The 23,333-nt window shown below is 39.9% G+C and overlaps 2 protein-coding genes across 4 annotated transcripts in view; both read right to left on the reverse strand.

Moving 5' to 3' along the window:
• The window catches only part of LOC116693389 (NEDD4-like E3 ubiquitin-protein ligase WWP2), a 51,607-nt gene extending 43,958 nt beyond the window's left edge, over window positions 1–7,649 (reverse strand). For 2 of the 3 annotated variants that reach the window (XM_032522328.1, XM_032522326.1), the window contains exons 1-3: window positions 7,563–7,649; window positions 6,274–6,355; window positions 862–1,014 (exon numbers count right to left, since the gene is read on the reverse strand). The gene's annotated coding sequence lies outside the window, so the exon portion shown is untranslated. Of the gene's footprint in view, window positions 1–861; window positions 1,015–6,273; window positions 6,356–7,002; window positions 7,094–7,562 lie in introns of those variants that run through there. The other variant, XM_032522327.1, reaches the window with a different exon arrangement.
• A 1,795-nt stretch (window positions 7,650–9,444) lies between these two features.
• Window positions 9,445–22,055, reverse strand: LOC116693415 (diacylglycerol O-acyltransferase 1). The gene is made up of 18 exons (XM_032522387.1): window positions 21,848–22,055; window positions 20,599–20,803; window positions 19,811–19,898; window positions 19,658–19,698; window positions 19,177–19,262; window positions 17,910–17,962; window positions 17,185–17,290; window positions 16,751–16,855; window positions 16,389–16,448; window positions 16,167–16,270; window positions 15,604–15,642; window positions 14,624–14,665; window positions 14,480–14,524; window positions 13,901–14,010; window positions 13,744–13,809; window positions 13,537–13,624; window positions 13,116–13,178; window positions 9,445–10,058 (listed from the first exon to the last, which is right to left on the reverse strand). The coding sequence occupies exons 2-18, from the start codon at window positions 20,784–20,786 to the stop codon at window positions 9,846–9,848; spliced, it is 1,497 nt and encodes a 498-aa protein (XP_032378278.1). The 5' UTR covers window positions 20,787–20,803; window positions 21,848–22,055; the 3' UTR covers window positions 9,445–9,845.
• Between the last annotated feature and the right edge of the window lie 1,278 nt (window positions 22,056–23,333).

Below are 23,333 nucleotides of genomic sequence, written 5' to 3' on the forward strand. Positions count from 1 at the left end.
TGTATGTATGTATGTATGTATGTAAGTATGTATGTATATGTGTGTGTGTGTGTGTGTGTGTGTGTATGTATGTGTGTGTGTATGTATGTATGTATGTGTGTGTGTATACAGTGGTGCTCAAAAGTTTACATACACATGCTTAAGTTGACTAAAAAGAGGAATAAAAAAATCATGTTTTGGAAATTTATTTTAATACCTAAATTAAAAAATGAGGTAAAATCCAACCTTTAAGGACACCAATTTCTTTGTGAATGAATAACGTATTGAAATAAATAAATGTTCTTATTTAAAATACAGGGGTCATAAGTATACATACCCCTAGTTAAATTCCCATAGAGGCAGGCAGATTTTTATTATTAAAGGCCAGTTATTTCCTGGATTCAGGATTATGATCTGATAAAGTTCCCTTGGCCTTTAGAATTAAAATAGCCCCACATCCTCACATACTCTTCACCATGCTTAGAGATAGGCATGGTTTTATTTCAGTTAGACTAATACTGGTTGATTGCATTGAGAGATGATTTTATAGAAGTATCCCATGGCCTTTAATAATAAAAATCTGCCTGCCTCTATGGGAATTTAACATAGGGGTATGTATACTTATGACCCCTGTATTTTAAATAAGAACATTTATTATTTACAATACGTTATTCATTCACAAAGAAAATTGGTGTCCAAAGGTTGGATTTTACCTCATTTTTTAATTAGGTATTAAAATAAATTTCCAAAACATGATTTTTATTCCTCTTTTTTGTCAAATAAGCATGTGTATGAAACTTTTGAGCACCACTGTATGTAATGTATGTATGTATGTGTGTGTATATGTATGTATGTATGTATGCGTAATGGTGTTTTTCTCACAGGGTGAGGTCTTCATTCCCCTGCAGTTGAGGTGTCGCTGCGTTTGCCTGTTTTTTTGGTTTCACTGGACAGTCCGTCTGCAGTCACCTCGACAAAGGAGCTAAGACGTGAGTGACGGTTTGGCAGCTTGGAGACTGGGGTTTGCTGAAACCACTGAGAAAAACACACACACACACACACACACACACACACACACACCACACACCACACACAACACACACACACAACACACAACCACACACACACACACACACACCCACACACACAACACACACACAACACACACACAAACCCCACCACACACACACACACACACACACCCACAACACACACACACAAAACAAAACAGTAAAGATTTATAAGAAAACTGGTTGATCTATTGAAAAAGGACCAAATATAGTTTGTGTTGGCCAGAGTGTCACAAAGAAAAGGATCAAACTGAATATACTTAGATACACACTGACAGTCCAACCACAATAAGGAAATGTATTTATATTTTATTTGGGTCTTACAGGTCAAAGGTTTAGCTTTCAAATCCACACCTCATCCACAATTTCTTTTAAATTACATGCTGTCCACCTCTGTGCCAGCCAGTAAGATTGGGCTCCTACAATTAGGTCATGGCAAACAGAAGGCCTTTCATTTAAGTATCTAACAGAGGAAACACAAACCAGCTTATCCACAACACAGCAGACAGGATCCTCACATAAGACTTTAAATAAGTACTGCCTCAAAGTAAAATAAGGAATCTATTTTTTTTAGACATGTTGTCTTTAAATTACTTCTGCCTTGCTCACTGACTAATGACCAGTCAGACCCCATGTTATTAGGTGGTAGTTATCTACTGCAACTGTACCTAGAATAAGATCCTGATCTTGTGAAGGTGCTTAAAATTAGTCTATTACTCTGGAACAAACTGCAAGACACCCAGAGATCTGTCACAACGGCATCCTCATTCAAAAGAGCTTACGGAAAATGTGTCTATTTCTCAGTCTTATGACCAGTTACTATAATGGCGTGTCTGTCTGTGTGTATGTGATACTGTAAGCCCCTTTTATGCATGTGCTGCAAACCTGAAATTATCTAGACATTACCCAGCGGAGCTGCATGAGAGAGCAAATGTCTAAATCAGTCAGCATAATCCACAGCATGTCCTGTCTGCTGTACGCCCTACACAGCATCCATTCCTTATCTAAACCAAAGCTATTTCCAGAATGGCAGAATCCAGCTGACTTGGACAATCTCCTGCTGTGTGCTACATGTGTGAAAGGGAAATATGTCGGGACCTGATTCCATTGTTAGGAGATCATAGGTAAAAACAATTAGGAACAGTCTAATACAGCAGAGTACAAAAACTGTTTGGAATCTGCTAAATGTGTTGGCATTTTGCTGGTCTGTGCCTCGCTGTACCATCTACCTCTGAAGTCTTGTCCCTTTCAATCTCAAGTAGTTACTTTGTTAGGTGCTAAAGGTCAGCTATGGGACACAATATAATGTACTGTTATCAAAGCCTCATAAACAGTAGAAAGAAAAAACCTCTCTTGGATAAAAAGACAAACAAACTAGACTCATTTATGTTTTACTACCATTCACACTTAGCTTTACTTTTTTCTAGCTGTGAGTCCATTTCCTTTGTGTATTGCCTTGTGGGAGAATAGTGTCTGTTTTTATGCATACTGATTGTTTTAAGTACACGTTACTCAAAACCTGCTTATAATTAGTAAGTTGCATGGCTTTGAGTTGCTGGAAAGGCAAGCAAATAGGCAAATAGAAACATGGCCATCTAGTGGAAGCAAGAAAAAAAACATCTGTGGTAGAACTTTCATTCATTTACATTAGACAGAGGTTAAGGAAAAAAATTCAATTGTCATGACGGGACCTCCATGTTAAATAAAAAGCAGCCATAAAACTTGTATGAGGACACTGGAGGGGAGGGTTCACACGGCAGGCCTGATGGAACGTTGCAGGAGTTTTCAAGGACTTTCAATGCCTACAATAAAGAGCATCTGCGGCCTAAAAATACTTCAGGTTAATGATTTTTTAATGGAGATTTAGTGTTCTTGACACTGTAACAACCTAAAAAAGAATATGCACCAAACAAGTTGTACAACTGCTGCTGTTATTCTCGTGTAAAATGAAACTTCCTGATTAATTCGTTAACTTATACACAAAAAAGGAACCAAAACTTGAGGCTAAGCTCTCACCTTCAACATTTCTTTTGAGACAACTATGTAGTTGAGATGTGAGTGCAGGATTTATCCTGTTAATAACGTGCAAAGTTCCCAGGAGAGAAGAGTAGGAAAAACAATGTAGTGTTGTTTGTATGTTTGTGTATGTAGTGTTGTAATGTGTTGCTTCCTAAAGAGAATTGATGAAACGACACTTTCTGAATACACCTCTCTACATTTTGAGATGTTTCAATAAATCACAGCACTGTTGGAAACTCTGCAACTCTGGTAAAAGCCTACAGCAGGGCTAAGACAGGCTCAGTAGCTTTGAAGTTTTGTAGGCCGGCTGAGAATCTTGTTCCAGCATGTGCCAGTCGAATGAGAGCCGATTTGTTCGTCCTGAATCAGTTCTGGTTTGCAAACTTAGGAACAGACGGCCTGGCAGTGTTTCTCAGGGTGCGTCTGATCAGGACCGATGGATGAATAAATGATGACAGAGAGAAAGGCTTCTGTTTGTACTCCTACCTATTACAGACAAGACATTAGCAGACCTCTAAAGAGGAGAAGTGCGTAAGAAGTAAGAGGTGGAAGAATCTCAGAAATGGAAGAATCAAAAGAAGGTTTGACAAAGAGTGAGAGGGGGTAGGAGGGGTTGAGATAAGTTCAACACTAAAAAGTGGTGGAGAGTATATCAATAGTGAGGTAAATGTGATGAGTCAGAGCTCAAATGATCAGCAGTGAATGACACTGAGGGGTTACTACTGGTCAAAGGTTTGGGGTCACTTAAACTTCCATTGCACTCCATTACAGACAGGATACCAGCGGAGATCAGTGACCAGGGCAGAGTTTTCAGATTCCATATTGTGCTTACTGTATATAATTGCAAAAGGGTTCTCCAATGTTTCCTCAGTTAGTTTTTTAAAATGATATCAGATTAGTGAACATAACCTTTGGAACATTGGATGAATGGTTGCTGCTAATGGGCAATGTAGATATTGCCTTAAAGATCAGCCCCCCCACTCAGATCAGCTGGTAGTCTGCCTATAATAGAGTGGAATGGACATTTGTAAGTGTCCCCAAACTTCTAACCGGTAGTAGAGACTCTAGTGCTGCATGCTGAAACTCAAGTATAGAGCTGAAAAGATTAATTGATTAGTTGCCAACAATTGAAAGGTGAGGGACATGCAGGACATACTGCTCCACCTTTCGTGTTTTCGCTGTTCCATGGTAAACTCACAGCTGCTGCTAATGCTGCTAATGCTGCTAATGCTGCTAATGCTGCTAATGCTGCTAACGGGTATCGTCGCTTATCGGCCCCGGCAGGTCAGAAGAAGGAAACATGGGGTACCACACGTATTTATGTATACATGTAAAACTACAATTCCAAGGTAAATACCCAGGGACATAATGAATTACAAGTGTATAATACTATTATTAGTTATTAGCATGCAGCACAGAGGTGAGGCAATAATTAACAGATCACAGAGCATACGTGATTTTCTTATCAAACTCATTCTTCATATTATACGCATATACACTGCAATGGAAAGTGGAATAAATCTGTGTCCCCCGCTCCATTCTGTAAGTAACATAGATTTCTTTGTTTTTTAAAGATGCTGTTTGAGAGAAATCACAGTGAATCAGATATTTTCATGTCTGACTTGGATCATTTGTGTGTTACTAAACCTGACTTGGGACGATTCAAATGTATCCTATATTCAAGTGAATTTTGCATTAATCAATCAATTTGTCATTCCTTTACAGGCTACAGCTGTGATGAAGGAGTACATCGGCTGAATAGAGAGGTGTAAGATTACATAATGATACGGATCAAACAAAACAAAAAAGACACTAGCCAACTGATTTTCTGGAGGAAACCCTGGAATAGGTTTTCGAAGAAGTGCAAACAGAAAAGCTTAAATGAAACTAGAAAAAACCCGAAACTAAGCAGCTCTGTATTCAAATCCGATTATGAGAGACCATCCCTGGTGTATGGTGCCTGAGGACCTGAGAGAGGCCCCCCCACTTAACACTTTTAACCTGTTCAATTCCACATTTCTCCTTTTATTTTCTCCGATTTGCCATACCCAAATGGAAAAGCTTATACCAGAGCAACCGCAAGGCCAGAATGCAGACTGCATAGCACTTTTCTTAAGGACTACTCAAAGCACTCTACACTACAAGCACCGTTCCCCCAGTCACACACACAAATACTGGTGGCTGAGACTACAGTACAATACAAGGTGCCACCGGCTCAACAGACACAAATTCATGCACATTCACACAGTGTCTTGCCCATGGACACTTCAACATTTTCATTGCTGAACAGACTTTGTACTAGGGAGGTATCTGGTTTCCCACAACTCAGGTTCTCATTACTTGCATCACAGAACAGGTCACTGAAACACTGTCCCACATCCTAAATGGTTGCTATGGCTACAAAGGAATGTATTTAGCATGTCATGACAGAATCGTAGACCTCACAGTGGAAGACATATCAAACCATGTTCCACCCTCAGTAATAATGTACAAACATCCTCAGGTAAAACCATCCATGTTTCAGCACTGCTAGAGGGCTGCAAGAACTTGGATTGACCAAAAAGAGGCTAGACAGCTTAAAGAGTACTCTGCCATATCTGCTATCACTGGTAGGGACCACATATGGCGGAGACGTTGCTACTTATACCTTTAAGAACTGAGTATTGCGCTTATTAAGTGATATTGTGAAGACCTGCTGCACACCACAGGTCCATGAGTTTGCATATGTGTTGTAGTGCATCTGTAATATTTGCGTCCCTGTACCATTTTCTTCATGTGGGCATAAATAAATGGTTAAAATGTGTGTGTGTGTGTGTGTGTGTGTGTGTGTCTGTGTGTGTGTGTGTGTGTGTGTGTGTGTGTGTGTGTGTGGCATTTTTATATCCTGCACTGATGCTTTCTACACGTAATAATAACTATTACTCTATTGGAGAGAATTTCTAAGATAAAACAGACAGGCTTTGGGTGTAACACTGCTGTATGGGACATTCTCCTGTCTTGTCTTTAATTTGAAAAGGAACGTGTGTCGGGGGGGAATTGCTTCAATGCATGGCAATAGAGACCTGGACAATTCTGCATCGATGAGGTGACCATAATTGATTATTGCCTACTAATGTTACCTGTTGACTGACAGGCCTAAACAACTTTTCTGGGGGAAAACCTTGTCTCAAGTAGTCAATGAGATGACAAAAAAAAAGATCATTACCTTTCAAGATCAACTGGGACTTTTCAGTGGTCTGGGCAACGCCAGGTCTGCTCACGCTGGCAGCTGCCATGACCTCACAGCTCTGAAACACAACAACACACAATATTACAACATCACAACAAGCCTTTTGAAAAATTCAACATATATATAGGTATATTTAGCAGCTGGGCCAATTACATTTTAATTAAAAGGAGAAATGTGTTTGCCAGCAGAGTGCCCAGACTTTAGTTAGACCCCATCCCCATCACCTTGAGCAAAGTCAGAGACGTAGCCTGAACTACATATGCAAGGACAATAAGCAGCGATCTCTAGTCTGGAGCTGGTGTTAATATCGGTCCTTACTTAGTATTTAGAGAAGAGCCCTAACCCTAACAGTGGTGTGTGAGGGAGGTCTCATCCTATCAGTGTAACGTTCTCGCTGCCCCACCAAGGTGACTGCTGTTGGCATCTCAGCCCAAGACCAGCCAAAACCCAGTGATGCGTGGTCAGATGTGACCTGGCCATAACGCATGCGACCTATTACGTGCTGCATTAACCAAATGACCCCCCGAGGTCTGACCCCGACTGTAGACAATCAGCTCTAAGCAACAACAACAAAAGCGCCCAGCATCTTCCGTCAACCTTGTGAAACAAGCTGACCTGCGGCTACGCAGCGTTAGCTAAATCCGCTAACGTTACTCAGAAGATGCAGGCCAAACTTCATGTAGATTTATAACGATTTAACTGTACCTGCTAAACACATTTCATTGTCCTCGTATTTAAATACCCTTGGCTGATGCGCACAAAACAAACACGGAAGATGATCAAGGCATTTCAATGCATCACTGTCAAGCGAGGCAAATAATATATTGGCTTCCGGTCCTTTTTTTTCATCAAACTACAACTCAACTGGCAAACATAAACTATAAATATAAAGTGTTACAACTAATGAAATGCACATAAGAAACCACAAACATCATTTTGCTAAAAGTAAATGGTAATAAATAGCTCTCCACAATGTTGTATACCAAACAATACATGTTGCCCCACCACTGAGGCTTTTATTTTGAAAAGGAAGTCGCGACACGTCCGGTCCGATGTGGCAGATTCTGGCTACCTTCACCCACAACAAGCTAACTGTTAGCGAGCAAGCTTCGTAGGGCTTTTTTATGAAATGACATGCCGTTAAAACCTCTTCTAATCGCCTGACAACAAGTAAAACTGCATTGGTAGTTACGTGGTTTATGTCACAACACGTTATATCCGTTAAAACACCCTCAAATTAGGCTTAAATGTAATCTTTCACGTACCTTTTTCAGCTATGGACCGCTGCTAACGCTAATGAACTTTCATTTCCGCCTCAGTCACAATATCACGTGACCTAGGGTAGGTCTTCTTCATTGCACAAAGGATTGTGGGTCACAATGGTAACCATCATCACCTAAAGTATCACTTTATTCATTTCAAATACACAGTACTGTCTCTTTAGATGCAGATGAAATAGAATATACCATGGAAATTGTTATAGCAAGGAATGAAATGTATCAAAGAATGTATAAAAACAGGAAAGTTAAATATAATATCAATAGGCCCACATAATATAAATGAGCTCCAAAGTTGGTTTCCATCTCCTGGGAAGATCTAATAGTAACAGACCATAGTCTTAAATTACCAGACCTAACTCCTCAGCGCTGGAGGATGGTCAGGCTGCACAACTGACATTGTATAAACTATTATGATACTGACAAGGAAACCTGTTTATTTATTTTGAGGAATTGAATGTTGAAAGGAAATACATACAGTTTTCAGTTTTGAGGGATCAAATCCTGGCAGTTACCATTTCTGGAGGTTCTTGGGGTCAGCTGCTGGGAACCTTTTGCTCAGCAGGGTCATGTACCCCTCCTCCCAGGGAAATGCCGTGGGTTGACTTTACACAAACACCCCAGTGAAACTTCACATTCTCCTGAGATCTAAAACAGAAGAGACTGACCGAGCAAATCTCGTTATGTAATGAAAGGCTTCACGCCGAGCTGGCCATCTTGTTGTTGGACTACCACGTTGTGTTGTCTTGTGTGAGGATTGGCTGCATGTGTTAGCTTTTGCATTAGCTATTTTTTTTATCATTAGTAATGTAAGCCCCAAGGGCTGAAAGATTTGGGATTATAATATATAAAGTATAGCTTAAGTTCAGTAATTACTGTGTAACAGATAAAACATGAGACACTATCAAAGCTGCTCTATATTCTTATACAAGGATCGCAAACGCTAAAGAACAAAAACCATTCCAATAAAGAAAGTCAGTACTTTCCTGTAAACGGAAGTTTCTGACGCGCCTCAGTTCAACAGCAGCATCTACACACTGCACCCTCTACAATCATGTTAAATAAAGTCATGCAACATGAATGAAAAATCCACTGAAAATAGGACATTTCTGTAACATTATTCCAGCATTTATTTTGTGAGAAAAACAGTAAATAATGATAAAAAGAGGAATAAAAACTGTTAAACCCAATGTTACACAAAACAATTAATTAAATATTGCACATTTGATTAATTGTGGTCTTTACCGTTAGCTAATCGTGATTTAGATTTTAAAATTATTAATCCTTTACCCCTAGCAGGCTCTAATAATAACAATTGCAGGTGTACAGCTGTCTTTATTTACTCTGAAACTGTAGTTACATATACATATGCCAAATCACACAAAATACCAATGTTACACAATGTTGCTTCAACTAAAAGTGTAACAACAGGAAGTTTGACTTGAATAGTACACAGCTTCCAGTGGTAGGCCTCTTTGACTCAGTAAATGCTATAATATAAAAACCGTAAATATGGCGGAGCATCTATGATTAAATAACAAGCCAGATGACTATAATTATGGCCTATGCAGACCTTGGCTGGTACACATGCTTTAAATCACTCCACACTTAGACCCATTGAACCATGAGGTCCAACCATTCCTTATATTTCCTGATTGGGTCATGTCCATGAATCTTACGTAGATGAACTAGAGTCCCGTAACCCACGGTAACAGCGGTGTGTAAGCAGCAGCCTCGTCTGTGCTCCTCATCATGATAACAGGGACCTTTACTTTCTAATTCTGTGGCGGAGATGGCTGAAGCCTCGCCATGTTGCACTTTCATTTTCAGTGACATTTAATGTTCAACAATATTCAGACGTACAAGTTTAGGCTCAGAAATACTGAATCAGTTGTTTATTGCATTAACATTATGTACAAGTATAGTAAGAACATTTGCAAGCAGTACTCTTTTCCAATATTTCCAATCATCTCAAGACCCCTAAGGGGGTCGCTAGATGATTTCTTGAGAGCCACTGGTCTGGTATGTATGTGTGTATATATATATATATATATATTTATATATATATATATATATATATATATATATATATATATATATGTTGCTGAATTGGGTACAGGTTGTGGATGATAACTCCAAAAAGAGTTCCAAACATCAAAATAGATCCTTGGACAGACATGAGTAGACTTCATTGAGCTTTGGATCACAGCCGTCTTATCTTGGTCTACTTAAAAATAAAAATACAATTTCTTTCAGACCCCATCTCCTTGATCAGTGCGTCTGCAGGAAAACTGCGCTGGGAGGCCCCTGGTCTGATGTCCACGGTGAAGAGGAGGACTGATTCTCATAGCGATGGAAGCTGATGTAGTGGTCGTGAAAGTAGGTGATCACAGCCAGAAGAGGGCCCAGCAGCAGACACAGCCACACCAAGCCGTTGCCATAGTTTCCCTGGAAATAGTTTGTGAGGAATACTGCAACCAGAAGCTAGAAAGAGAAGATCCAATGATTTAATAAAGGTTCTCACTGTGCCCAGCCTATAGTACATGTTAAAGCTAACTGCGTAACTTTTAGATATTAATGAACGTCCGTTACATTCCAGTCATTGCCAAATGAGTTGCTACAAAGCTAATTAGAATTCCTCATGAGGGCGACAGAAACTACACACTATAGCTTGAAGTTGGAGGGGCAGAAAAGACACATATGGAGGATTTATTTTTCTCCCGTCATGTGACAAGTCTTGTTTGTCATGGTCCTGAAATCATCTTGAAATTCTTGATTGGGAATAATCCCTTGAGATGAACCCATCTCTTTTACAAGTGGGTCCTCAACAACAATACAAACATATTCAGAACATATTTCCTAACACAAAAAAATCTAAAAAAAAGACAAATAACAGCGCACACACACACACTTGTGCATAATAAGAGCTTAACATTAATCTTGCATACAATATATAGAGAGGATCAGTAATAGCAAACTACATTTAGGACAATTTTTAGTATATTTTATAAGTATATTTACAGTTTATAGTAAGATGAAAGAGCATTTTTGAAAATTATTCCAATCAGATGGAGCTTTGGACACGAATGTTTCTGTAGCTCTACACTTCTGTGTCTTAGTTGGTTGGTGGAAGAGAAAGGAGGGTTAGTCGAGTAGTTTTGGAAGCACACTGATCAATAACACGAGCATAACAGAAAGAGTCCCAACAGAAAAATTCAATTTCTTAGTTACCTGTCTAATATGGTGTTTATATGGCATAAATAATACAAAATAATTAGATCTCTAAAAGCAAAAGACATAGCTGTCCTCTCGCACCAATGGACGTGTGTGCACATACTGCAAATCCTCCTGGCAGACCAGGTGCATTACATAACCCTGCTACTGTCGAGCGTTACCAGTAGATGAGTGCAGAGATCGGGTCTGATGGAGTGTTATTTCTGGGATTCATCACTTCTCATAAAAACGCAAAGGTCAGCTCTGACTAGCACGCCACTTTTATGTGTGTTCTCATCATAAAAGAAGTGGAAAAATAAAACAGCCGTTAGTATTTAATCTGCAAAGAACCAACAGTAATGACATAGTGTCCCTAACAGTTTAAATGTTTCTAGCAGGTAGTAAACTAACACTCAATTAAGAAGTGAAATATATTTTTATACATAATAAAAACAAAATGACAAACTAAACTAAAACAGTTGATATATATATAGATATATAAATATATATATATATATATATATATATATATTGCCAGGTAAAACTACATAAAAAACAAACAAAATATTGTAAATCAATCAGTCTAAACCCAATGTCCATCCTCTCCTCCTAAACCCAACTGTCCATCTTCTCTCCTAAACCCAACTGTCTCGTTCTTCTCCTCCTAAACCAACTGTCCATCCTTCTCCTAAACCCAACTGTCCATCCTTTTCTCCTAAACCCACTGTCCCATCTCTTCTCCTAAACCCAACTGTCCATCTTCTTCCCTAAACCCAACTGTCTCTTCTCTCTTCTCCTAAACCCAACGTCCCACCTTCTTCTCCTAAACCAACTGTCCCATCTTCTTCTCCTAAACCCAACTGTCTGTTCTTTACTCCTAAACCCAACTGTCATCCTTCTTCTCCTAAACCCAACTGTCCCATCCTTCTCTCATAAACCCAACTGTCCGTTCTTCTTCTCCTAAACCCAACTGTCCTTGTTCTTCTTCTCCTAAACCCACTGTCTCGTCTTCTTTCCTAAACCCAACTGTCTCGTTCTTCTTCTCCTAAACCCAACTGTCTCGTTCTTCTCCTCCTAAACCAAATGTCTCGTTCTTCTTCTCCTAAACCAACTGTCCCATCCTTCTCCTCCTAAACCAACGTCTCGTTTCTTCTCTCCTAAACCCAACGTTCCCATCTCTTCTTCCCATAAACCCAACTGTGCATGTTCTTCTTCTCCTAAACCCAAAACTGTCTTGTTCTTCTTCTCCTAAAACAACTGCTCGTTTTCTTCTCCTAAACCCAACTGTCTCGTTCTTCTTCTCCTAACCCAACTGTCTCGTTCTTCTCTCCTAAACCAACGTCTCTTCTTCTTATCTAAACCCAACTGTCCATCCTTTCCTCTAAACCAACTGTCTCGTTCTTCTTTCCTAACCCAACTGTCCCATCTTCTTTCATAAACCCAACTGTCCTGTTATTCTTCCCTAAACCCAACTGTCTCGTTCTTCTTCTCCTTAAACCCAACTGTCCCATCCTTCTTCTCCTAAACCCAACTGTCCTGTTCTTCTTTTACAAGATGGGGTGAGAATGTGTTGAGTTACGGGTCCATGCATTACACACATTCAACATAGATTCTTCTTTCAGCAGTTACAAAGCAACAATATCATTAATTTGGAGTCAAATTTGTGTCCACCTGGTGAAAAGTTAGAGCTGGGCAATATGATAATATCAAGATTTTGGCCAGCTCTAATTTAAGTCTAATATTCACTATCCTTTCAGCTCTTCTTTGGTCTCCACCAACCTCTGGGGTAAACATCTGTCTCTGTAGCTGCTAAATGCTCCACTTTCTACCCCAGCCTGTAACTAACTTTGTTTATGTGCTATTTGCTGCTGACGTGGTAGTGTACATCGGGTTTTTACAGCTTTTTTCTCTGATCTCAGTGCGCGTGAACCGAAGCAGTCAGGTTGTGGGCCGGACAGCTAAACAATGAGCTGAAAGTCACTGTAAAGCTCCGTAAAGAGGGAAGATGCGGATATTAAGTGATAATTCCTTGTACGTTCAGCACCTCAAGTGAGCAATTTTTCCTATTGTCCCAGCGTATTTTACGTTGTCATTTGATACATAGTTATTATAAAAACATCTATTACAGTAAATCCAAGGGGTTTTCTTGTGGATCCCTTTGTTTAGCAAAAATAGAGATAAATAGATTAAGAAACCAAGCTGAGCTGTTGATGGAGTCAAGTGCACTAAGCTGGACATTCACATTGCAATTGTGTATGAAGAAGCCCTCAGAGCCTGTAGCCCCCTCCAGGTAAATACCCCCAACTGCCACTGGTCTGGTATTCTCACCTCGAATAGCATCATGAGGAATATCCACAGACGACAGCTATGCAGAGGCAGAGCAATCAAATACTGTGGAGAAGAGAGGACAAAAACATGGCAGCATGTTAGTATTGCATTGATAGTTTGGGCCAATAGCCCTCTTATCTCTCTACTGCAAAAGTCTTTGGCGTGTTGGTAGAACGCAGCGGGGAGAGCAGCTACACACCGTTCGGATGGGTCAAACAACACAGGGCTTTCACCCAGGAGACGGGGGCTCACGTCCCACGTGTCAAAAGCACCAATTGTCAACCCTACAATATCACCACAATATTGATATCAAGGTATTTGGTCAAAAATATGGGGATATTTGATTTTCTCCATATGGCCCAGCTCTAATAGTGATTCATGTGTTTAGTTAAAGAGCGTTTCCTGCGATATCAGACTGTACCTCTAAAAGAGCAGCTGACATCAGGAAGACCAGTAACTCTGCCTGTAACGGGGGCACATTCTCTTCCACCAGCCGAGTGTATACATGTCTTCATACCAGTGGAGACACACAGCAAAGACAAACAAGACATGAAAGCAAAAGACAAAAAGGGGAAATTATTTGGCGGTTGAGTCATTTCAGTGAAACGTGAGACATGTTTCATAATACCTATGACACCATTTCTGAAAGGGAATACTCCAATTCTCCCAAAAGGTGATCAGAGTTGTAGCGTTCCTGTAAATGAAAGATGAAAGGCCATGAGCCAGCGCAGAATGAGCAACAAAAAAACAACACAATGTGCATAAATAGTTTTTGTGCAACTGACCACCAGTCGCCATAAAAATGACGATCACCGAAGCGCAGCAGTTCTGCACAGAAATTCAGGTAGGAGTGACTCAAGAAGAAGAAGAGGAGCCAGAGGAAATGGGTTGGTGCCTGACAAGAACAAATACCAACACCAACATACAATTTAACAGTAATCTCTGCTATATCTATCTCTATCTCTAATATTGTGTCCTGTAAGATGAAAACGTGATCTATAACTATCATGCCCCAACATGCTCCTCCTCCTGCGCCGTACTTTGTTATTATTATTAGTATTATTGCCCACCATCTGGGACTACTTTCTTCACATCTGTCTACATAATTGCACGCTGACATATTACACTGTAAAATGAACTGTAAAAAACAATAACATTCCAGCTTGAGGGATAAAAAATAACTGTAAAAAATCAGAAAATTACAAATCATCTTCTTTTACTATAGACATGTACATTTACAGTCTCTTCATGTGATGTTTTGATATTTTATTGTTTTTATTTAAAAAACAGGATAAATTGAATGGATTCATTTTTTGAAAAATGTACGTCACCAAGAGTCAATATGTAATGTGAAATGAACTCACCACCAGTCCCACCAGGTGCTCCACTCTCATAGTGATGTCCATACTCTATGTACAAGATTTATTTAAAAAAAAGAAGTTAATTCCACAGATGGATACAGATTTTGCTCTAATATTTACAATTAAGAAGGATTGGGCTTCACTCACAGAGAAGGAGTTTTCTGATCTCTGGAAGATGGGTTCAATCCACTGAGAGGACAAAAAGAAAATGTATTTAGTATAGAACCGCGTAAAAGACTACACCTCCTCAACGTTTAAAAGCCAAGGACCCCTTATCTAGAGAGAGACGGAGCTCCATATTTTATAAAGTGAAGTTGCATATTAAACAGGGCTTCCAATAACAGCCTGAAGCCTTTATTTCATACCTTTTCAGTGCATAGAACACTAAACTATAATAAAAAGGTGTTGGTATGATTTTATACATCATGTTTTAATGTTAGTGAGTGTTAAGATTACCTGTATCTGTGGATGACTCCCTTAGTGACTAACTAACCTACAGTGTTGGCCAGTAGGCCTGCCATCAATGGGGTTTAAAAGAATGCCTCTAAAACCAGAATAATACCAGAATATCCCACAATCTTATTCTCAATACTCAACCGGAATATGTTGTTTACATGACCTGTATCAATTTCTGAATATTGTCATATTAAGAATAATAGTGGACTATTGGTGTGCATGAAAGCATACTCAATGTCAGTGTTGTAGTCAAGTCACCAACTGTCGAGTCTGAGTCAAGTCTTGAGTTCAAGACCGGGTCTAAGTCCGAGTCACCAAAGAAGAGTCGGAGTTGAGGTACGAGTCCTCGAGTCGAACTTGAGTCCGAGTCCAGCACTCGAGTACTCCATCACTGCACAATATACCAGTGTTTTCTCATATTGGGTACAGTATACTATACTGGACATGTACTGTATGTACGTAGACATTGTACCTTTTCAGAACATGATATATGCACTTCAGGCACAACGTGTACAGCATACTACACTACAGATTACACATACATGACATACGATGTTATGATACACTATACAACAAATAGATCTGTAATTTTGCACTAGTACATTGATAATATTGATACTACACAGTGACATATTGTACAATACAGCAAGACCTTTAGCCAGCTGCTGTACCTGCTGCACAATTCCAACCATGATCTGGATAACGGTCACCTGAAGGTAGAAAGATCCACAGTTAGCTGTAGTGTTTTCATCCATGACACCCACATTATATCTGGACACAACTTTATCTGTCCCCTCTAACAATATGTCCACTGCATCAATCAAAGTCATGTTAAAACCGCAGCTTGCTGTGTCCATGTCACAGGTGTAGAAGCCCTTTAAACAAGTTAATTATTCATAGAGCTATGGATCATTACACATTTAGACATTGATATGCAAATATGAGGCAATTTTTAACTACGCGAAGTGATTGTCCTTTTAACATATGCTTTTCGTTTAATTATGATGCAGCAAATGCATACACACAAAAGGAAATACACCAATGTGTATAGAATTTCACTCTATTTCTTTGTTAATTTGTTTTTACTTTATTACATTTTAAAGCTATAGTGTGTAGTTCCTTTCTCCCCCATTAAGGAATTCTGAGTATTGACAAACAACACATGATACAAGCCTTCTGTGATCGCACACAGTCCCCCCCCCCTTGGTAATAACGGTGCCACTGTTCAGCTCACCATTTCCAGCAGCCTGTGCAGCAGCTTAGTGATGCGGACCTTAGGAGTACAGGGGAAGTCTCTCTGGTAGCACAGGGTAGGGGCAAATAGGAAATAATAAAGATCTGAAAAAAGATAAACAGAGTCGCAGAAGACAAAACATGTCACGTTAATCATCATAACAACAACAACATCATATCAAGTTAATGTGAAATCAAAATTAATTTATGAATGTTATATCACCTTGGAAAGTAAGCTCGTCCGTGTGGGCTTTTAGAGCCTCCGAAACATTCTTGTCCCTCTCTGTAAACACAGATAGAAGAAGCAGTAGTTGTAGTTTTTGTTCTGAAATTAATTTTTTTTTTGCATTTTACAAGAAATCCCAGATGAAAGTTAATTCTGCAGCTATGCACAGCTTCCTACGCCCACCCTACACCCTACACCCTATGGCACAGTGATGCTCAAAGCAAACACACACACAAATAATGCTAATACATAAACATATACATACCATACAAATATACAGTACATATACCTGCACATTTGTAAAAAACAACAACAACAACAACAAAAACAACGTACAACTTCTGGTGTTGAAAGAATACCTGCATCAGTTAAATGAGCCTGTCGGTACCAGCGATTGGTTTCCTGGTATGAATACAGCTTCATCCCCAGAGCGGTGTAGAACCAGAGAGAGAAGAACGCTCCACCTGGTGGACAAAAAAACAGAAACATCCCAGCAGTGGTGCAACATCATTCAGAAGACATTACAGAAAACCCACGGTGCCTGTGGACTCTTCAGTCTTCATCATAAAGCACATTTCTTTACAGACATCACTGGTCTAACAGAACTTTACTGCAAAATCTGAGGATGATGGCAACTTTTCACGATGTGAAAAATGCTGTTACAAAGTTATTAATATGCGGAAACCAGCAAAAAAAAGACTTAACTGATGTCCATTAGCAGTTGATAAAATTGCATTTATGTATAGAAAAAAAGTGCTGATGATGATGCACATGTTTAAAGCACAGTTGTTACCTGTGGATATTGTATGCTCATGTACGATGACTGCAGCAGGAAATAGCAGCAGCAAGCCCAGGTTGGCGAGATGCAAACGATGACCGTTGGTGGGGGACAGCGTACCCTGACACAAGTAAATGGAAGTGCTGACCTTTCCATCATAATTATTTTAACAGACAAATGCTTGTTTTTTGAATGATCCAACAAAATTCCTGGACCTTATCACAGGACCACAGGACATGTAGTAATTGGCCGTCCTCTGTCTTACATTACATTACATAACAATTTGGTGTGTCTTTCAAACCAAGTCTAAACAGTGTGGAGGAGTCCAATAGAAGAGATGCAAACTAGACCTCAATGAGGCGCACCCTCACATCACGTGATGTAGTTTTAATATTCCTACAGATTCTGTCCCAGTCCTTTTCATCAGATCCCTTTCCCATGTCCTCTAAAGGGCTGTCCAGGCTCCACCCCCAGGTTCTGCGCAAGCATAGAATAATACCCAGAAGCCTCATGACCTTTTCCATATTTCAACAACACCAAATCTTTACATTCTGGTGTTTCAGAACTGAAGAATTGCAAATCTGTAAAGCACTAAGACCTAAGGATTCCAAATGATCACATCCTCTAAGGATTTCAATATGCCACCAATATACAAATCAACAAATCGCTTGTTGATGCATTAAATAAACAGAACAGCCTTTATTGAAATGAAAGAGCCAAAGAAAATGCACCAGTCTCACCTTTTCCTGAGACCTCTCGAGGAGCAAAGCTGTAACGGCGAACATATTGGCAGCTGAAAAGAAATACAGATATTTAGTTAATTCACAATGACAGGCTAACGCCTTGTTCACTAGACAGCTTTAGCCCTGATTTTCCACTTAGCAACAGTTTTTACAGCTCCCTGGCAAAAAGCCTCAGATCAGAGACAATTCAGCGTTGACTCTGTGCTCACAAATCAGCGTGTAACCTGTTCAAAGACACTCGCTGGTGCCTCGGAGAAGCATCCCAGTCTGTCAGGGAGCTACAGCCAATCAGACGGCAAGACCTGGGTTGAGTGGGGTCACCTGTAGCAACAGGAACTTTACTGTATGTGCTGAATTTGAAACGTGGTCCAAAGTTGTTGTTGCACCTAGAGAAAATAGGCTAGAAATAGTAAAATAATAATAGCATGGGGAATGAGAGGGGGAAATGCCAGAGCAGGGGGAATGAGAGGGGGAAACGCCAGAGCAGGGGGCATGAGAGGGGGGAACACCAGAGCAGGGGGAAGGAGGGGGAAAACCAGAGCAGGGGGAAATGAGAGGGGGAAACAACAGTTCAGGGGGAATGAAAGGGGAGTGAAACACCAGAGGAGGGGGGAATGAAAGGGGAGTGAAACACAGAGCAGGGGGGAATGACAGGGCGAAACACCAGAGTAGGGGGGAATGAGGGGGAATGAGTGGGGGAAACACCAGAGCAGGGGGGAATGAGGGGAGGGGAAACGCCAGAGCAGGGGGATGACAGGGCGAAAACACCAGAGCAGGGGGAAATGAGGGGGAATGAGTGGGGGGAAACACCAGAGCAGGGGGGAATGAGAGGGGGGAACACCCAGAGCAGGGGTAATGAGGGGGGAAAAACAGAGCAGGGGGAATGAGAGGGGAAGTTGAAAACCACCAGGCAGGGGGGAATGAAAGACGGAAACGCCAGAGCAGGGGGGAATGAAAGGGGGAAACACCAGAGCAGGGGGGAATGAAAGGGGGAAACACCAGAGCAGGGGAAATGAGAGGGGGAAACGGCAGACATGTGGAAACAGGCTTTTTTTGTGAGCATGGTCTTGTTGCATTGTGGGTGATGTAGGCACTAGGCTTTGACACAAAAGAAGAATATGTGGAATGAAAGAGATATCTCTTGTTCTGCCAGAACAGAAGATTCAGATTCAAATCCAGAAGATTTTGATAAATCTAAAAGTCGACCTAATGTAATTGTGCCTGTTGGTGTTGGGGCTGCCGTCCACTCTAAAGAGATCCTCACCTAAGATGAGGTTGACAGACGGCCAGGTGCAGTTGTCCTCAATGAGATGCTCCAAGACCTTTTTGACATCTATCAAAAAGCCATGTCTGTTAGGGGGAGGAAAAAGTAGATATAAATATATATATGGAAAATTGTAAATGGTTTGACAAAAAAGAGTTTTTGACTTAGTTTTTACTAGAAAACAACTTTTGCAGTTCTACCTGCTGATTTGGTTGAAAGCTCCAGAAAAGTGGGCTTTGATGTTTTATTTGATTTTTGGACTGTTTCAATGATAATTACTGAACTTTCACTCTCTCTTTCTACTCTCTTATAACAAGTGTTAGGTTTTGATTTTATTTACAGTTTGTTTATAAGAATAAAATTAGAAGCTAATATTAGATTATAATATTGTACATGCAGTATGTGTGGACATTTGTAATTGAGGATGTAGTAGTTGATCAACTTCAATGTACAGTATACATGTGTGTATCTATATACTCACTGTATGAAATTCTCCAAGAACAAGTGAGCATGAGTCAGGACCTGAAAATCAGACACCATCATTCTAATTAGTCATTAATCCTAGGTTCCTAACTTGAAAGTACGAGTCTGGTAACTCTGATACGGTCTGGAGGAGGAGACGGAGAAACCTGACCAGGAGAATGATGATCCAGTTGAGGACGCCTCTGTAGCCGGTGAAGCTGCTGTTGGAGCTCAGCAAAGAGTCTTGGGCACGATGACAACTGGACAGACAGACTTGTTAATAATCATCATTGTGCGTGAGGCTAATTTCTTTCATTTATTTTTTTAATTTTGGGATACATTGCATCACATCGCATTACATAGTTTTAATATTCCCACAGATTCTGTCCTGCTCATCCTCCAGTGTAATACTCAGATCCCTTTCCCATGTTTTGATGCATAAATTAAAGGTCCCATGACATGGTGCTCTTTGGATGCTTTTATATAGACCTTAGTGGTCCCTAATACTGTATCTGAAGTCTCTTTATATAGACCTTAGTGGTCCCTAATACTGTATCTGAAGTCTCTTTATATAGACCTTAGTGGTCCCTAATACTGTATCTGAAGTCTCTTTATATAGACCTTAGTGGTCCCTAATACTGTATCTGAAGTCTCTTTATATAGACCTTAGTGGTCCCTAATACTGTATCTGAAGTCTCTTTATATAGACCTTAGTGGTCCCTAATACTGTATCTGAAGTCTCTTTATATAGACCTTAGTGGTCCCTAATACTGTATCTGAAGTCTCTTTTATATAGACCTTAGTGGTCCCTAATACTGTATCTGAGTCTCTTTTATATAGACCTTAGTGGTCCCCTAATACTGTATCTGAGTCTCTTTTATATAGGTCTTGAGTTTGCCACTGGAGGCAGTGATGGAGGCAGTGATGGACGCAGTGATGGAGGCAGCAGAATCATCTCACCAGAGCAGAGCTGCATAGGCATGTTCTTGTTCACCGGTTGGATCAGCGCCAGAAATGGGAACGCTGTCATAGAGGGCTGCCCTGTCTCCTTCGGCCGAGGAAGAGGAGCAGACGGAGGAAAACCTCTTCCTCATCGCAGCCATATCTGAGTCCGGGGGCTCCTCCACAGCAGGGCTACGTTTGGACATCTGAATGGTTTAATTCACTTTAGGAAAAACAGAAATGGCTTTATCATGTGAGATAACATATCCTTATCATGTCTTAGCAGATCTTACATGAATATTAATAATAGCTGTCACCTTCTTTATCTTAGAGAATAAAAAAATTGTATAAAACCATATAAAACTTCAATATATGTTTGGTTTCTTTCACTCTATCTCAGGTACATTATCTATTCAAATATTTGTTGCAGTGGCAGGATAGAGTACTACTTAAACACATAGAAATGAGAAACATTTTACATTAATACAGCCAATTCCAAAATGTAGAAATTCCCATCATTAGCTTTTTCTTTCACCATGCTTTTTGGGCAAGCTGCAAAAGTTCAAATGTGAATAATCATGTAAGCTATAAATACATTTTGTGAAAGGGAAAAACAAACTGTCTCAACCAAACAATATTTATTTATTTGGAATACAGAGAGCTGGGGATTAACATTTCCTGTAATCTATTATTTTGCAGATGATGTGTATACATTTTCATTCTTGAAACAGTGTCTAGGGGAGCAAAGCAGTCGATATTAACATGCATGCTGCATCTTCATGAAAACATAGAACTCGGACTTCTAACCAAGTAGTTTGAGTAAATTAGCAGTTTAACGTTGTCTCGCGGATCTGAAGAGGTCCCCATCTTATCAGACACAGTGTCAGACGTTATCTGAGCGTCAAGTCCCATTGGCTAAATTCGGCTTGCATACTATCCATTAATATGCCATATCTTGAATTTAAAATCATCCTTTAGTTTTGGTGGCTCAGTGATTCCAGCAACATTGTTCACACAGCTACACAGAGGTGGGAGGCGGTACCTCGTAACATCGCATCATAAAGTTGGTGTTTATCTGGTTTTATTGTTGCTTGGTAAGAAGCATGTAGGCCGAATTAAATAACTGCTTCGACTTATTTAGAACTGATATTGTGGGATTTTTATGTTTTGTGTTACATTTGCTGCGAATGAATTCAACTTTAAATTGCCAGAAATCGAAATGCAACTCAGCCTGACCTTGTCTAACGACATAAACAGATTAGCCTACCTTCATTTCCCGCGGAAACACGGCTCCGCCCTGACAGGTCGAGATGAAAGTTACATCTCACACCATGTACTGCTTACTACACACACAGATAACACACAGTACACACACAGATAACACACAGTACACACACAGATGATACACAGTACACACAGCTGTCCTGACCTCCATCTGGGAATGCGGTATGCTCTGTGTCGCACTTGAAGCCCAGTTGAATGAAAATATCGCCTCTTCTCACAACATTCAAAATAAAAGCCTCCTTGAAGAAAATTCGCTTTTGTGCAACAAAAAAACAAAATAAATGATTAATTCAATCTTTTTTCATTTAGTTGTGGAAATGTACTTTCTATTTTAATCCTATATGGATGTTTAATGACACTGTAGCAAATCCATGTAAATAACGGCTCGTTATTATCTCGTGTGTTTTGAGCTCATTTTAGTGAAATAATGTTTAAGTAGCTACTAGAAAAATCTACTTCAGGAATACCAGGAAACCGAAAAATGTGGATGTCACATGTGTGTCTTAATGAGTATGTAAAGATAAAGTAAAACGTGCATGTCAGTTGTCTAATTATTTAATACAATGACAAAATGATCTTCTAAGTCACTGACGTTTTAATAAGAGGATATCTCAGCTAATATGCTTTTATTTTGAAGATGACCCTTCTTCTGGTGTCACCCTATCACTCGGTCTGTCCTTCCAAAAACACTCTTATAGTATGTTGGAGGTCCTTGACACAGTGCAGTTGCTGCTTCCATCAACCCAGAACTCTGGCCATGTACCAATATGATAATACATATTACATCAGTCCCAATAAGAATAAACAAAAAACACGTTTTGGTGTTGGCTTTAGTTACGATCCTCAAGCCTTATTACACAATTCGAAATAAAGACTTTTGACCATTAAAAACGTGCATTTTTTCTTTTGTAAAACCCCTGAAGAAGCATATCCTGTCTTCATGTTTCTTCCTTGTTATGCATATTTTATGATTTCCTGAGTTTATATCTGCAGAGCTAATTTGGTTTCCTGCTTGTTTAGGTGTTTGTACATCTGAAAACTCACAACTTAATTAAAAGTCAACTTAAATCACAAATGAGAAATTACTATAAAGAAACACTGAAGTTGTACCTCAAGATGGATTTATTTAAAAAGTAACATTTAACAAAATATTAATGTAATAGTGTAAGTGTTACACTGCCGACAATCTGAGAGCCGCTGACCTTACACACAGTCCCAGCACTGCTGCTCAAATCACTGTCCAGATAGAACCAATTCACATCATTTATAATGTTTGTACATGGAGGTATAATCCCACTAATAAGTGTTGATTTCAATAATTAACACTGTATCCAGGGAGGATCCATCCGATTCCAGGAACAATGTCTGTGAGCTGAATAGTGCTGAATCAGCCCTCTAGAGGTCCTGCTGTGTAAGGGAGCGGAGCAGGGGGAATGGGGGGGGGGACACCAGAGCAAGGGGAATGAGAG

The sequence above is a fragment of the Etheostoma spectabile genome, chromosome 8 (genome assembly GCF_008692095.1).
Source record: "Etheostoma spectabile isolate EspeVRDwgs_2016 chromosome 8, UIUC_Espe_1.0, whole genome shotgun sequence".
Classification (NCBI taxonomy): Eukaryota; Metazoa; Chordata; class Actinopteri; order Perciformes; family Percidae; genus Etheostoma; species Etheostoma spectabile.

Coding starts and splice junctions, on each gene's coding strand:
- LOC116693415 (XM_032522387.1), bottom strand. CDS start 20,786: ATGTCCAAACGTAGCCCTGCTGTGGAGGAGCCCCCGGACTCAGATATG. Junction 19,263..19,657: donor TTCTTGGAGAATTTCATACA/GTGAGTATATAG, acceptor TCCCCCTAACAG/ACATGGCTTTTTGATAGATG. Junction 16,271..16,388: donor GGACGAGCTTACTTTCCAAG/GTGATATAACAT, acceptor ATCTTTTTTCAG/ATCTTTATTATTTCCTATTT.